The sequence below is a fragment of the Ranitomeya variabilis genome, chromosome 3 (genome assembly GCF_051348905.1).
Source record: "Ranitomeya variabilis isolate aRanVar5 chromosome 3, aRanVar5.hap1, whole genome shotgun sequence".
In the NCBI taxonomy this organism is placed as follows: Eukaryota; Metazoa; Chordata; class Amphibia; order Anura; family Dendrobatidae; genus Ranitomeya; species Ranitomeya variabilis.
The window spans coordinates 79031255-79046095 of NC_135234.1; the positions used below are offsets into that span (position 1 = coordinate 79031255).

General features: G+C 43.9%; 1 protein-coding gene across 2 annotated transcripts in view; it reads right to left on the reverse strand.

Annotated features, from left to right (window-relative positions):
- The window catches only part of TTC19 (tetratricopeptide repeat domain 19), a 60586-nt gene that overhangs the window by 23028 nt on the left and 22717 nt on the right, over positions 1-14841 (reverse strand). For both annotated transcript variants that reach the window (XM_077294241.1, XM_077294242.1), the window contains exons 9-10: positions 12392-12554; positions 2830-2990 (exon numbers count right to left, since the gene is read on the reverse strand). In XM_077294241.1, coding sequence (XP_077150356.1) covers positions 2848-2990; positions 12392-12554 — 306 coding nt within the window. In that variant the 3' untranslated portion in view covers positions 2830-2847. The remainder of the gene's footprint in view (positions 1-2829; positions 2991-12391; positions 12555-14841) is intronic.

The following is a 14841-nucleotide window of genomic DNA, read 5'->3' on the forward strand; positions in this document are numbered from 1 at the left end:
GATAAATATGAGAATTGGTGGCCACGTATCATTCCTGATTGTGGAAGAGGATCCCTGAGGTCACTGCAAGATATAAAGGCGAGGGGATAACCAGAACTGGCTGTGATCTTTCTCCCCTATTTCACTTGCTGCCTCCATTACGCCCATTTCACACATCCATAAATCATGGACCATTCTTGGAAGACTCGACCTGATTCATATATGAAAAATCAACCTAAAGATCAGTCTGTTTCCTCTTCTCCCGGGTCCAGTGGTAACTCTCTTAAAACCTTCCAGCTGATTCTTGGAATTGTACTTGTTAACCTTTGCTTTGAGTGTGCAGCTTCTCAACCACAGAAAGAAACCCATTTCCTGGAATGCCTGATACTGTTCTTGTGATAATGTCACTTCCAGGGACAGATAAAAACTTAGTGAGCAATGAAACAAAGGATAAACTATTTTTAAAGTGTCTTGGAGAGGCCAAACCGTTAAAGGGAATCTGTCTGATATCAGATGCCTTGTTGATGTTTTTTAAATCCTCTTTTATCACTTTACATAAATGACCTCTTCCAGGCTCTGTGGTGGACGCTGGTAACTGCCTCCAGAGATTATTTTACATGAAGGGGGAGTTACCAGTGTGAGACAAGTAACTAACACAGTACAGGAGATCTGAACTTTAGGACTCAGGAGGCAGAGTTATCTTCCAGGCAGTGTCCTCCCCAAAGCTTGGAAGATGTCATTTATATAAAGTGATAAACGATGATTTCTCAACAACAAGGAATCTGATATGAGACACACAGGGAGGACTGTTTTCAGCAGTGTATAACCTGTATGTCCATATTGATAGTTTAGGTATAAAATGTTGACAGATTTCCTTTAAGTGTACCTTCCCACCCACTTTTTTTCACTCTTCTCTCCACTTCTTAGGTTGACAGCTCTAGCTTTATAGACCAGGAGAAGGGACTATAAAGAATATTTGGCCCTGCCCTAAAGCCTCGAGCGCCTGCACTTGGTCATTATATGCTGACATAGTCCCTTTAAGGCTACGTTCACATTTGCGGTCAGCGCCGCAGCGTCGGGCGCCGCAGCGGCGCCGCATGCGTCATGCGCCCCTATATTTAACATGGGGGCGCATGGACATGCGTTGTGCTGCGTTTAGCGCCGCATGGCCGCAAGCGTTGGACGCAAGAAACGCATCAAGTTGCATTTTTTTTGCGTCCAACTTGCGGCCAAAAACGACGCATGCGGTGCAAAACGCAGCGTTTTAGCGTGCGTTTTGCCGCGTTTTCGTTTGCGTTGTGCGCTGCGGCGCACAACGCAAATGTGAACGTAGCCTAAGCATTACACAAAGGCTCCTGTAAGTCGCTGCTTTGTGGCTGAGCTATTTTTTATTGTTCGGTTCTTCCACATTACTATAATCGCACTTACAGATGACTCGTGAAGAAAAATTTCACAAACTTATTTTGGATATAGGTGGCATCCTATGACAGTGCATCATTCTAGGGTCACTGAGATTTTCAGTATACCCCTTACTGATGCTGAAGCTTTTCTTTGAAGAGAGTTGTTGTTAGCACCTTCACTATGGACAAAAGCTTCCTTGTCAGACTCTACTAAGAGCATTACTTTAAAGGGAACCTGTCACCACGTTTTTGGAAGATGGGATAAAAATAGCGTTAAATAGGGGCAGAGGTGGGCGTAACATTAGTGTGTTTGTTATGCGTTTATTCCCCACCTAAGTTGCCGAAATACCTTTGCAAAGTCTCCGTTTTCGCCTGTCAATCAGGCTGGTCTGGTCAGATGGGTGTGGTGTCTTCACCCAGATTTGGCGTAGTTTTCCGTTGGTGGCGTAGTGGTGTGCGCATGCCCAAGGTCCCGAATCCTCTGCCAGGGGATTTCAAAGAGCGCGCTGTTCGTTTTCATTGGTGATCGGTGGGCGCGGCCATCTTCCTTTGGCCGCGCGTGCGCAGAAGCGGCGCTCTGCTGGCCGCGGCTTCAGGAAAATGGCCGCGGGATGCCGCGCGTGCGCAGATGGATATCGCGGCGGCCATTTTCCTGAAGCCGCGGCCAGCAGAGCGCCGCTTCTGCGCACGCGCGGCCAAAGGAAGATGGCCGCGCCCACCGATCACCAATGCAATAACGGACACCGCGCTCTTTGAAATCCCCTGGCAGAGGATTCGGGACCTTGGGCATGCGCACACCACTACGCCACCAACGGAAAACTACGCCAAATCTGGGTGAAGACACCACACCCATCTGACCAGACCAGCCTGATTGACAGGCGAAAACGGAGACTTTGCAAAGGTATTTCGGCAACTTAGGTGGGGAATAAACGCATAACAAACACACTAATGTTACGCCCACCTCTGCCCCTATTTAACGCTATTTTTATCCCATCTTCCAAAAACGTGGTGACAGGTTCCCTTTAACCTGCAACATGATGAAAAGCAGTTTAGTTTTATAGCATCCTTTAAAGTGAGGGGTAGCAATCCTGTGATAAAACAGACACAGCGGCTCATTGTCGGCAGCTTTATGGTACTGGTCAGTGGGGTTCCTATGTGTGTAGGTCAGTGTTCCCCAACAGATCGTGTTTTCAGGATTTCCTTAGAATTGCCCGGGTGATAATTCCATCACTTGTGCAATGCTAAGGAAACCTGATCTGTTGGCGGCTCTTGAGGACTGGAGTTGGGGAACACTGGTGTAGGCCATCAATGTTAACATCTCAGGGTCAGTTATTAATGTGGCAAATGGAAAGGAATAGGGTTTTTTATAGGTTAAAATTTAAAATAAGTATTTATAAATATATATTTATTTAAAAGTGTCACATTTCCAAACATGATTAATGCTTTTTACCAGCTCACAATGTACAGGTTACACGTTCTGTTCCTTATGTTTCTTCCTCTTGGTCAGTTCTGCGAGCCCCTTTTGGATGTAGATAATGGACCACGAGTCCTTTTTTTCTTCTGCCTTTGTTAAAGCTTCTTTAAATATGCGCTCTGCATCCGCCAAGTGCTCTGTGTCAGAAGGACATTATCTCTTTAGCGGTACAATTAACAAAAAAAAAAAACACATCTCATCATGGGTTCAGTCTGCTCCTCTGCCCCTTAGGCCGGGGTCACACTAGACCGTAATACGGACGAGTGCTATGCGATAAAAAATCGCATAGCACTCGGCCCAATGTTAATCTATGGTGCAGCTCCCATCATCCGATATTTTCTCCACCGTTTTTCGGATCCGAGGGAACTCGCAGCATGCTGCGATTGTCAGCGTATCTCGGCCGAGACTCGCCAATGCAAGTCTATGGGTGCGAGAAAAAATCGGATTACACACGGACCATGCGTGTGCATTGCGAGAAATACGCAGCGGTGTTCTATAGAAAAGCCGGTAATTCAATTGCCGGCTTTGCATTTCTCCTTCACAAACCCGACATGATATGAGACATGGTTTACATACAGTAAACCATCTCATATCCCCTTTTTTTTTTTTTGCATATTCCACACTACTAATGTTAGTAGTGTGTATGTGCAAAATTTCAGCGCTGTAGCTGCTAAAATAAAGGGTTAAATGGCGGAAAAAATTGGTGTGGGCTCCCGCGCAATTTTCTCCGCCAGAGTGGTAAAGCCAGTGACTGAGGGCAGATATTAATAGCCAGGAGAGGGTCCATGGTTATTGGCCCCCCCGTGGCTAAAAACATCTGCCCCCAGCCACCCCAGAAAAGGCACATCTGGAAGATGCGCCTATTCTGGCACTTGGCCACTCTCTTCCCACTCCCTGTAGCGGTGGGATATGGGGTAATGAAGGGTTAATGCCACCTTGCTATTGTAAGGTGACATTAAGCCAGATTAGTAATGGAGAGGCGTCAATTATTGTCACCTATCCATTATTAATCCAATTGTATGAAAGGGTTAAAAAACACACACACACACACACACACACACACACACACATGATTTAAAAGTATTTTAATGAAATAAACACAGCGGTTGTTTTAATAATTTATTGCTCTCTCAATCCATCAACACCCTCGCTTGGAAAAATAATAAACGCACAAGATACATACCTTCTGATGTCAGATCACGTCCCACGAAGTAATCCATCTGAAGGGGTTAACTAATATTACAGGCACGAGCTGCGATAAACCACTCGCTCGTGCCTGTAATCCCCGGGTGCTGAAAGGAAAGCAGTGATCTATACTTACATTGAGTCGCGGTGATGCGCCCCTGCTGGATGTTCTCATGAACTGCAGCCTGGGAACTTTTTCCCACGCTCCAGGTCATATGAGGACATCCACCAGGGGGCGCATCACCGCGACTGTAGGAAATGTAGGTCAATGACCTACATTTCATTCATTCGCCGGGGATTACAGGCACAGAGCACAGCTGCATTTGCAGGGCTCCTGCCTGTAAAATAGTTTAACCCCTTTAGATCATGGATTACCTCGTGGGACGTGACGGTTCAGCTGAGGGTATGTATCTTGTGCGTTTATTATTTTTCCAAGCGAGGGTGTTGCTGATGGATTGAGAGAGCAATAAAATACTGAAACAACCGCTGTGTTTATTTCATTAAAATAATTTTTAATAATGTGTGTGTGTGTTTTTTAACCCTTTCATACAATTGGATTAATAATGGATAGGTGACATAATTGACGCCTCTCCATTATTAATCTGGCTTAATGTCACCTTACAATAGCAAGGTGGCATTAACCCTTCATTACCCCATATCCCACCGCTACAGGGAGTGGGAAGAGAGTGGCCAAGTGCCAGAATAGGCGCATCTTCCAGATGTGCCTTTTCTGGGGTGGCTGGGGGCAGATGTTTTTAGCCACGGGGGGGCCAATAACCATGGACCCTCTCCTGGCTATTAATATCTGCCCTCAGTCACTGGCTTTACCACTCTGGCGGAGAAAATTGCGCGGGAGCCCACGCCAATTTTTTCCGCCATTTAACCCTTTATTTTAGCAGCTACAGCGCTGAAATTTTGCACATACACACTACTAACATTAGTAGTGTGGAATATGCAAAAAAAAGGGGGATATGAGATGGTTTACTGTATGAAAACCATGTCTCATATCCTGTCGGGTTTAGGCAGGAGAAATGAAAAGCCGGCAATTGAATTACCGGCTGTTCACAGATATCGCGCTGAATGAAATCTAAATACAGAATATATATATATATATGTGTCTCAATGACATCTCTCTCTCTCTCTCTCTCTCTCTCTATCTATCTATATATATATATATATATATATACATACTGTTTTCCCGAACATTTGAGCACATAAATCCATTAGATGTCGGTTTTGCAAGCTTGCGAGAAAATCTCGGCATATGGATGCCATACGGATGTCACACGGATCATTTGATGCGAGGAAATCGCATCCTCGCACTGCACACGGATCACTGTTTTTGAAACATTTGTGCGATTCTCGGCCGTGAAAAACGGACCGTTTTTTTATACGTTAAGTGTGTCCCCGGCCTTATACTGCATCTCTCAAACTTTACAATGCCGGCTATCACCTGAAAGCAATAGTCTGGAAATGTCCATTGACATCTGTGGGAGAATGCTCTGGTCACAGTGCAGGGGGAAAGAAGTGAGCTGTGACCATCTGGATCCCTTTGTTTTCTTAACCCACTGCGGCACAGACCGCGCTTACCCTGGAGAGGTGTAACCAAGAGGCTACCTGGTTTTCACTGGAGCCTCTGATGGTGAGGTCAGGCTTGACCTGCAGGTAGCCGCCAGGTACCACTCCAGGGCAGTGTCTGGTACTGTAGCATCTGTAGTTCAGATAGTGTGGCTTCTGGATAACAAGGCATGACGGCCAGTACAGACAGAATGCGCGTAGATTACTATACAAGTTCTGGTACAGAGAAACAGGAAATGTTGTGGGAACTGGGATCTGACAATGGACTTAGCAGCTTGAATACAAACTAAACTCGGATGTTGCTCAGGCACCTCCCTACTTGGGAGGTGCCTTAACTCAATAGCGCCTCCCAGCTATTGGCGGGAGAAACAACAGGAGTGCAAGCACTGCCGCTTTATGAAGTGGAGAGCATGCGCCCTAGGTGCGCTGCCAGGAGACCTGCCTGGGTCCTGGGACACAGGAGGCGCAGTGGGAGCCAGAGCAGCTGCGGCGGTGACGCCAGTGTTACAGGTGTTGTGTATGTTTGTAATTCTGCCTGTGATAATGAGGTCACTACTGAAAAGGAATCAGGGAAAGGTGACATGGGATAGTTGATGACATGTAAAATAAAAAAAATTTAAAAAATCAGTGTCACAAAAACTTAATTAAAACAATAGGCTATTTTCAGATGACACATTTTGCAGAATCCGGCAGCTGCTCTCCCTACTGTTTAACCGTTTAAAATATTTTAAAAAAATTATTTTGTACCATTTATTTAAAATAAATACCGTATATACTCGAGTATAAGCCGAGATTTTCAGCCCGAATTTTTGGGCTGAAAGTGCCCCTCTCGGCTTATACTCGAGTCACGGTCGGCGGGTGAGGGGGAGAGGGCGCTGAGGCATACTTACCTGCTTCCGGGGGCTCCTGGCGCTGTCCCTGCAGTCCCACGGTCTCCGGGTGCCGCAGCTCTTCCCCTGTTCAGCGGTCACGTGGGACCGCTCATTAGAGAAATGAATATGGACTCCACTCCCATAGGGGTGGAGCCGCATATTAATTTCTCTAATGAGCGGTAACGGTGACCGCTGATAGAGGAAGAGGCTGCGGCACCGAAGACCAGCTGTCCGGGGGAAGGAGCGGGACGCCGGGAGCAGGTAAGTATTACATATTCACCTGTCCGCGTTCCACACTCCGGGCGCCGCTCCACCTTCCCGGCGTCTCTCCGCACTGACTGTGCAGGTCAGAGGGCGCGATGACGTACTAGTGTGCGCGCCGCCCTCTGCCTGATCAGTCAGTGCAGAGAGATGCCGGGACGGGACGCTGAGGAGCTGCAAGCAAGAGAGGGGAGTATGTAATTTTTTTTTATTATTGCAGCAGCAATGGCACAGCTTTCTATGGTACATCTATGGGGCAATAATGAACGGTGCAGAGCACTATATGGCACAGGTATGGGGCCATAATGAACGGTATGGAGCATCTATTTTTATTTTTTAAATTCACCGGTAGCTGCTGCATTTTCCACCCTAGGCTTATACTCGAGTCAATAAGTTTTCCCAGTTTTTTGTGGCAAAATTAGGGGGGTCGGCTTATACTCTGGTCGGCTTATACTCGAGTATATACGGTAAATACAATTCAAAACATTTTGATGACATATTCCATTTAAAAAACACTTTTATTCTTAATCATTTTGATATGAGAAATTTTGACACTCAGTTCTCAATTTTTTTTCAAACATTTACAAGAGGAATAACAGAGGAACCATGCATGAAAAGGTACCAATATTACATGCTAGTACAGTACAGACCAAAAGTTTGGACACACCTCATTTATAGATTTTCTGTATTTTCATGACTATGAAAATTGTACATTCACAATGAAGGCATCAAAACTATGAATTAACACATGTGGAATTATATACTTAACAAATAAGTATAGTTATTAAGGTTGAAGGAAGACTTTAAGTCCATCTAGTTCAACCCATAGCCTAACCTAACATGCCCTAACATGTTGATACAGAGGAAGGCAAAAAAAAAACATGTGGCAAAGAGTAAGCTCCACATTAGGGAAAAAAATTCCTTCCCGACTCCACATACGGCAATCAGACTAGTTCCCTGGATCAACACCCTCACAAGGAATCTAATATATATACCCTGTAACATTGTACTTTTCTAGAAAGGCATCCAGTCCCCTCTTAAATTTAAGTAATTAATCGCTCATTACAACATCATACGGCAGAGAGTTCCATAGTCTCACTGCTCTTACAGTAAAGAATCCGCGTCTGTTATTATGCTTAAACCTTTTTTCCTCCAGACGTAGAGGATGCCCCCTTGTCCCTGTCTCAGGTCTATGATTAAAAAGATCATCAGAAAGGTCTTTGTACTGTCCCCTCATATACTTATACATTAAAATAAGATTTCGCTTTCGTTTTTCCAAACTAAACAGCCCCAAGTGTAATAACCTATCTTGGTATTGCAGACCCCCCAGTCCTCTAATAACCTTTGTCGCTCTTCTCTGCACCCGCTCCAGTTCAGCTATGTCTTTCTTATACACTGGAGACCAGAACTGTGCACAGTATTCTAAGTGTGGTCGAACTAGTGACTTGTATAGAGGTAAAATTATGTTCTCCTCATGAGCATCTATTCCTCTTTTAATGCATCCCATTATTTTATTTGCCTTTGTAGCAGCTGCCTGACACTGGCCACTGAATATGAGTTTGTCATCCACCCATACACCCAGGTCTTTTTCATTGACGGTTTTGCCCAGAGTTTTAGAATTAAGCACATAGTTATACATCTTATTACTTCTACCCAAGTGCATGACCGTACATTTATCCCCATTAAAGCTCATTTGTCATTTATCAGCCCAAGCTTCTAGTTTACATAAATCATCTTTTAATATAAAATTGTCCTCCTCTATTGATTACCCTGCAGAGTTTAGTGTCATCTGGAAATATTGAAATTCTGCTCTGTATGCCCCCCTACAAGGTCATTAATAAATATGTTAAAAAGAAGAGGGCCCAATACTGACCCCTGTGGTACCCCACTGCTAACCGCGACCCAGTCCGAGTGTGCTCCATTAATAACCACCCTTTGTTTCCTATCTCTGAGCCAGCTCTCAACCCACTTACACATATTTTCCCCTATCCCCATTATTCTATTATTCTCATTTTATGTAACAACCTTTTGTGTGGCACCGTATCAAAAGCTTTTGAAAAGTCCATATACACTACATCCACTGGGCTCCCTTGGTCCAGTCCGGAACTTACCTCTTCATAGAAGCTGATCAGATTAGTCTGACATGAACGGTCCCTAGTAAACCCGTGCTGATACTGGGTCATGAGGTTATTCCTCTTCAGATACTCCAGTATAGCATCCCTTAGAATGCCCTCCAGGATTTTACCCACAGTAGAGGTTAAGCTTACTGGCCTATAATTACTGAGTTCAGTTTTTGTCCCCTTTTTGAATATTGGCACCACATTTGCTATACGCCAGTCCTGTGGTACAGACCCTGTTATTATGGAGTCTTTAAAGATTAAAAATAATGGTCTATCAATGACTGTACTTAGTTCCTGCAGTACTCGGGGGTGTATCCCATCCGGGCCCGGAGATTTGTCAATTTTAGTGATTTTTAGACGCCGCCGTACTTCCTGCTGGGTTAAGCAGGTGACACTTAATGGGGAATTTTTGTTATCACTGATCATATTGTCTGCCATGGGATTTTCTTGTGTAAATACTGATGAAAAAAAGTCATTTAGCATATTGGCTTTTTCCTCATCCTCATCCACCATTTCACCCAGACTATTTTTAAGGGGGGCCAACACTATCATTTTTTAGTTTCTTACTATTTACGTAGTTAAAGAATATTTTGGGATTGGCAATGAGTCTCTCTGTCTCAATCTTTGCTGCCTTGATTTGCTTTTTACAGAATTTATTTAATTTTCTGTATTTATTTAATGCCTCATCACTACCTACTTCCTTTAATTCTCTAAATGCTTTCTTTTTGTCATTTATTGCGCCCCTTACAGCTCTATTTAGCCATATTGGTTTCCTCCTATTTCTAGTATGTTTATTCCCATACGGTATATACTGTGCACAGGTCCTATCCAGGATGCTAATAAACGTCTCCCATTTTCTTTGTGTATTTTTATGTCTCGGGATATCGTCCCAGTTAATTGCACCAAGATCCTCTCTCATCCGTTGGAAATTTGCCCTCCTGAAGTTTAGTGTCCTTGTCACCCCTCTACTACACATCTTATTAAAGGATACACGAAAACTTATTATTTTGTGATCACTATTCCCCAAGTGACCCCCAACCCTTATATTTGATATGCGGTCTGGTCTGTTGGTTAATATTAGGTCTAGCAGTGCCCCCTTTCTTGTTGGGTCCTGAACCAGTTGTGAAAGGCAATTGTCTCTCATAGTTGTCAAAAACCGATTACTGCAGGTTTCTGTTCCCCAATCTATTTCAGGGTAGTTGAAGTCCCCCATAATAATGACTTCTCCTCGAGTCGCAGCTTCATCTATTTGCTTTATGAGGATATTCTCCGTTGCTTCCATTATTTTTGGATTTATAACAAACCCCTATCAGTAATTTATTATTTTTTCCCCCTCCCCTTATCTCCACCCACAGGGTCTCTACATTTTCATTAGATTCACCTATATTATCACGCAGGATGGGTTTTAAGGATGATTTTACAAACAGACACACCCCACCCCCTCGCTTATCTGTACGGTCATTTCTGAAAAGGCTATAGCCCTGCAAGTTAACAGCACAGTCATGGCTCTCATCCAGCCATGTTTCAGATATCCCCACCATGTCATAATTATGTTCCAACAACATTAATTCTAATTCGTCCATTTTGTTGGCGAGGCTTCTGGCATTAGTATACATGCACTTTATGTATCTCTCTGCACTCTAACCCCACCCCCAACTTCCTTATTTGTGCCCAGGTCTCTATCTGCACTATCTTCCCCTCCTATAAAATGAATACCCTCCCCCCCATTTCCTAGTTTAAACACTCCTCCAACCTTCTAGCCATTTTCTCCCCCAGCACAGCTGCCCCTTCCCCATTGAGGTGCAGCCCGTCCCTAGCGTAGAACCTGTAGCCAACTGAGAAGTCGGCCCGGTTCTGCAGGAACCCAAACCCCTCCTTCCTACACCAATTCTTGAGCCACTTATTAACCTCCCTAATCTCCCGTTGCCTCTGGCGTGGCACATGTGAAACAACTGAAATTATGTCTTATATTCTAGGTTCTTCAAAGTAGCCACCTTTTGCTTTGATGACTGCTTTGCACACGCTTGGCATTCTCTTGATGAGCTTCAAGAGGTAGTCACCGGGAATGGTCTTTCAACAATCTTGAAGGAGTTCCCAGAGATGCTTAGCTCTTGTTGGCCCTTTTGCCTTCACTCTGCGGTCCAGCTCACCCCAAACCATCTCGATTGGGTTCAGGTCTGGTGACTGTGGAGGCCAGGTCATCTGGTGTAGCACCCCATCACTCTCCTTCTTGGTCAAATAGCCCTTACACAGCCTGGAGGTGTATTTGGGGTCATTGTCCTGTTGAAAAATAAATGATGGTCCAACTAAATGCAAACCGGATGGAATAGCATGCCACTGCAAGATGCTGTGGTAGCCATGCTGGTTCAGTATGCCTTCAATTTTGAATAAATCCCCAACAGTGTAGAGATGTGTCTGCTGCTAGAACTCTGTGTGGCATTGACCTGGTCTCTAATCTGAGCTGCTGTTAACCTGCGATTTCTGAGGCTGGGGACTCGGATAAACTTATTGTCAGAAGCAGAGGCGACTCTTGGTCTTCCTTTCCTGGGGCGGTCCTCATGTGAGCCAGTTTCTTTGTAGCGCTTGATGGTTTTTGCCACTGCACTTGGGGACACTTTCAAAGTTTTCCCAATTTTTCAGACTGACTGACCTTCATTTCTTAAAGTAATGATGGTCACTCGTTTTTCCTTACTTAGCTGCTTTTTTCTTGCCATAATCCAAATTCTAACAGTCTATTCAGTAGGACTATCAGCTGTGTATCCACCAGACTTCTGCACAACACAACTGATGGTCCCAACCCCATTTATAAGGCAAGAAATCCCACTTATTAAACCTGACAGGGCACACCTGTGAAGTGAAAACCATTCCCGATGACTACCTCTTGAAGCTCATCAAGAGAATGCCAAGAGTGTGCAAAGCAGTCATCAAAGCAAAAGGTGGCTACTTTGAAGTTCCTAGAATATAAGACATAACATCAGTTGTTTCACACTTTAAGTATATAATTCCACATGTGTTAATTCATAGTTTTGATGCCTTCAGTGTGAATGTACAATTTTCATAGTCATGAAAATACAGAAAAATCTTTAAATGAGAAGGTGTGTGCAAACTTTTGGTCTGTACTGTATATGTATAGAATATGGAGAGTCAGTCAAGATTTACCTTCCAAAAAAGTATTATTTTGTTTTCATTTTGGGTGGGTTCTCATCATGGATGGAGCACAGATGCAAAATATATTTCAGTGTTTGGAAAAATAGTTTCCAGAATTACAGATCTTGCTCATTTTAATTTTTACACATGTATTTAAAAATAATTATAGCATTATCTGATGTGTTCAACTTCTATTAAAGGGAATCTGTCACCCCCTGGGACCACAGGCGCGGGGGGCCACCACTACACATCGCAGAGCACTGTGACCCTAATGGAAGGAGGCTGGTCCGCTAATGAAGATCGGAGGCAGAGTTTTCTTCCAGGCATTGCACGCCCCATTTTTCATCAGAGTGTTGTTTGCATTGTAATACATACCTTGATGTAAGAGGATCATTGCCATGTTGCCAAGTATAACATGCTGATTGGGGTGCTCAGTCTGTTGTGCTGCATCAAGTGCTTGTTTTACATAGGTATAAGCTTCACCAAAGCGGCCCTGAGCTTCCAGCACTGTCGCCAGGTCGCTGAGTAAAGTCACAGTCTGCAAGAGAGAAACACAGAACGATGGTGAGAAGAGTACAACAGGCAGACATTATACAGAAATGCCCTGTAACTAGTGATAAGTGAATGTGCTTGGATAAGGTGTTATCTGATCATGCTCGGGTGCTAACCGAGTGTTTTCGGCTTGCTCCAATAATATGTTCGAGTTCCCGCAACTGCAACAATACTGCCATTGGTTTTCTGAAGTGTCTTCCTCCTCAAACACTCAGTGGGTATGCCGGCATCTAAAAGACGTTGCGTGCACGTACCCTAATAATGCTTAGAGATGGGTTTTTTGGTTTTTTTTTATCAGATACATTTTTATTAACCATAAAAAGATTTACAACAAATCACGTCAATACTCATTTTGTGTTTTACAATAGATTAACCCCCGCCCCCCATGGAGACCAAATCAGGAGCAAACAATAATTTGTCCATAGTTGACAATATTAAACAGAGTTTACCATAAGTTGTACTCTTTAATATACTGGTAAAACATTAATTAATCCCATCCAGCCATGGCTGCCATAATTTATGGAAGAATTCCAGCCTGTTTCTCTTAGTGTATATACTTTTCTCAAGTTGAATTATATGAGTCGTTTGAGTAATGAAATCACGTCTGGATGGAGGCTCCTCTCTAATCCAATATTTTGCAATCAGTTTCCTAGCAATAAACAATAATCTTGCAATTGCAATTTTAGTCGTGTTGTCAGTTAATATTTCCTCCACATACCCTAATATACATATCAACGGGTCCCTACGGACAACGCACCCATATACCACTCCAATGCCGTTCAAGAGTACAATCCAATAGGAGGACAATCTGGGACAAAGCAAAAGGATATGTAATATGTGCGCCTGCGATTGTGAACATCTAGGGCCATCAGAGTTGGACTTCAGCCCAGCTTTAAATAGCACATCAGGTGTTCTATACACCCTGTGAATCACGTACAACTGTGACAATCTCCCAGGCTCGCTCATAGATATCTTGGGTACATACTCTAGAATAGACTCCCACCTATCATCATCTCACCCAGATCAGCCTCCCACTTCCTTCTGGCCTTGACAGGGTGCCCTCCCAAAAAGGTGTGCAACAGATCTCCATATACTTCCGATATTGCCCCCTTCGTTCCACTATTTTTAAGTATAAAATCTAGCATGAGATCCGTCTGCACCTCTATAGGCCCTCTTCTTCTTTGTGCCTGGAATGCATGTTGAACCCATCTGTATTGAAAGATATTCAGCCTTGGGAACTGAAATTCCTCCTGCAACACTATATGCCTTGAGGTTCCCCCTGTAAATTAACTGACCTTTCAACCCCATGCCCATTCCTTCCACTCACCCAATCCCTCCATATTATTGAACTCCTGAAAATAGATATTATCCCAAATAGACGAAATTCTGTGAAATGTGTTACCCCCCTAATCTGTTTAATTTTCTGACATACCTTGTGAATTAAATTTATGATATGGTACTGAGACCCACATTTTTTGAAAAGTCCCACCTCTAGACCCTTACTCAAAGGCCAGGTTTTAATTAGATGCTCCACACTACTAGGTGCCTGTCCGTTACCCAACATGTCCCCCCCATAACTTGAGAAGCTGGCATTGTGCGGACAAGAAATATATCCAGGGATTAGGGAGAGAAAGACCCCCCCCTCTTCCTTCGGACTCTGCAATATTTCCTGTTTGATTCTCAGACTCTTCCTACAACACACTAACTCACCGAATAGTGATTTTATCCTGCGGAACCTACACAATGGGAGCCAAAAAACATTAAGACACAAAAGAGCACAGTAAAACCAAAAACACTGCGTTGCAGAAAAATCACAGTAATCCACAAGTGCTAGTAAAAAGATGTAAAAAACAGGGTATTTGGTTGATACGTTTTTTTTGCAAAAAATGTATACTAAGCTGCTCCACCAAACGTCAAGGTATACCCTTATAGAGCAGTCCTAACTGATGAATGCAATCCCTATCTGATGTATTTAAAAACCTGATCATCTGTATATTACCTGTATGGCTTCTTTCACACTAGCGTCGGCCCGACGTGCGTTGTGAAAGTAATGCCCGACATGGGCAGCGGAAGCAGTCTTACGACGCTTCCGCTGCCCCATTGTAATGTCCGGGGAGGAGGGGGTGGAGTTTCGGCAGCGCATGCGCGGTCGAAAATGGCGGACACGACGGGCAAAAAAACGTTACATGTAACTGTTTTTTGTGCCGACGGTCCGCTAAAACACAACGGTTGCGACGTGTGGCCATACGTCGCTAATGAAAGTATGGGTAAAA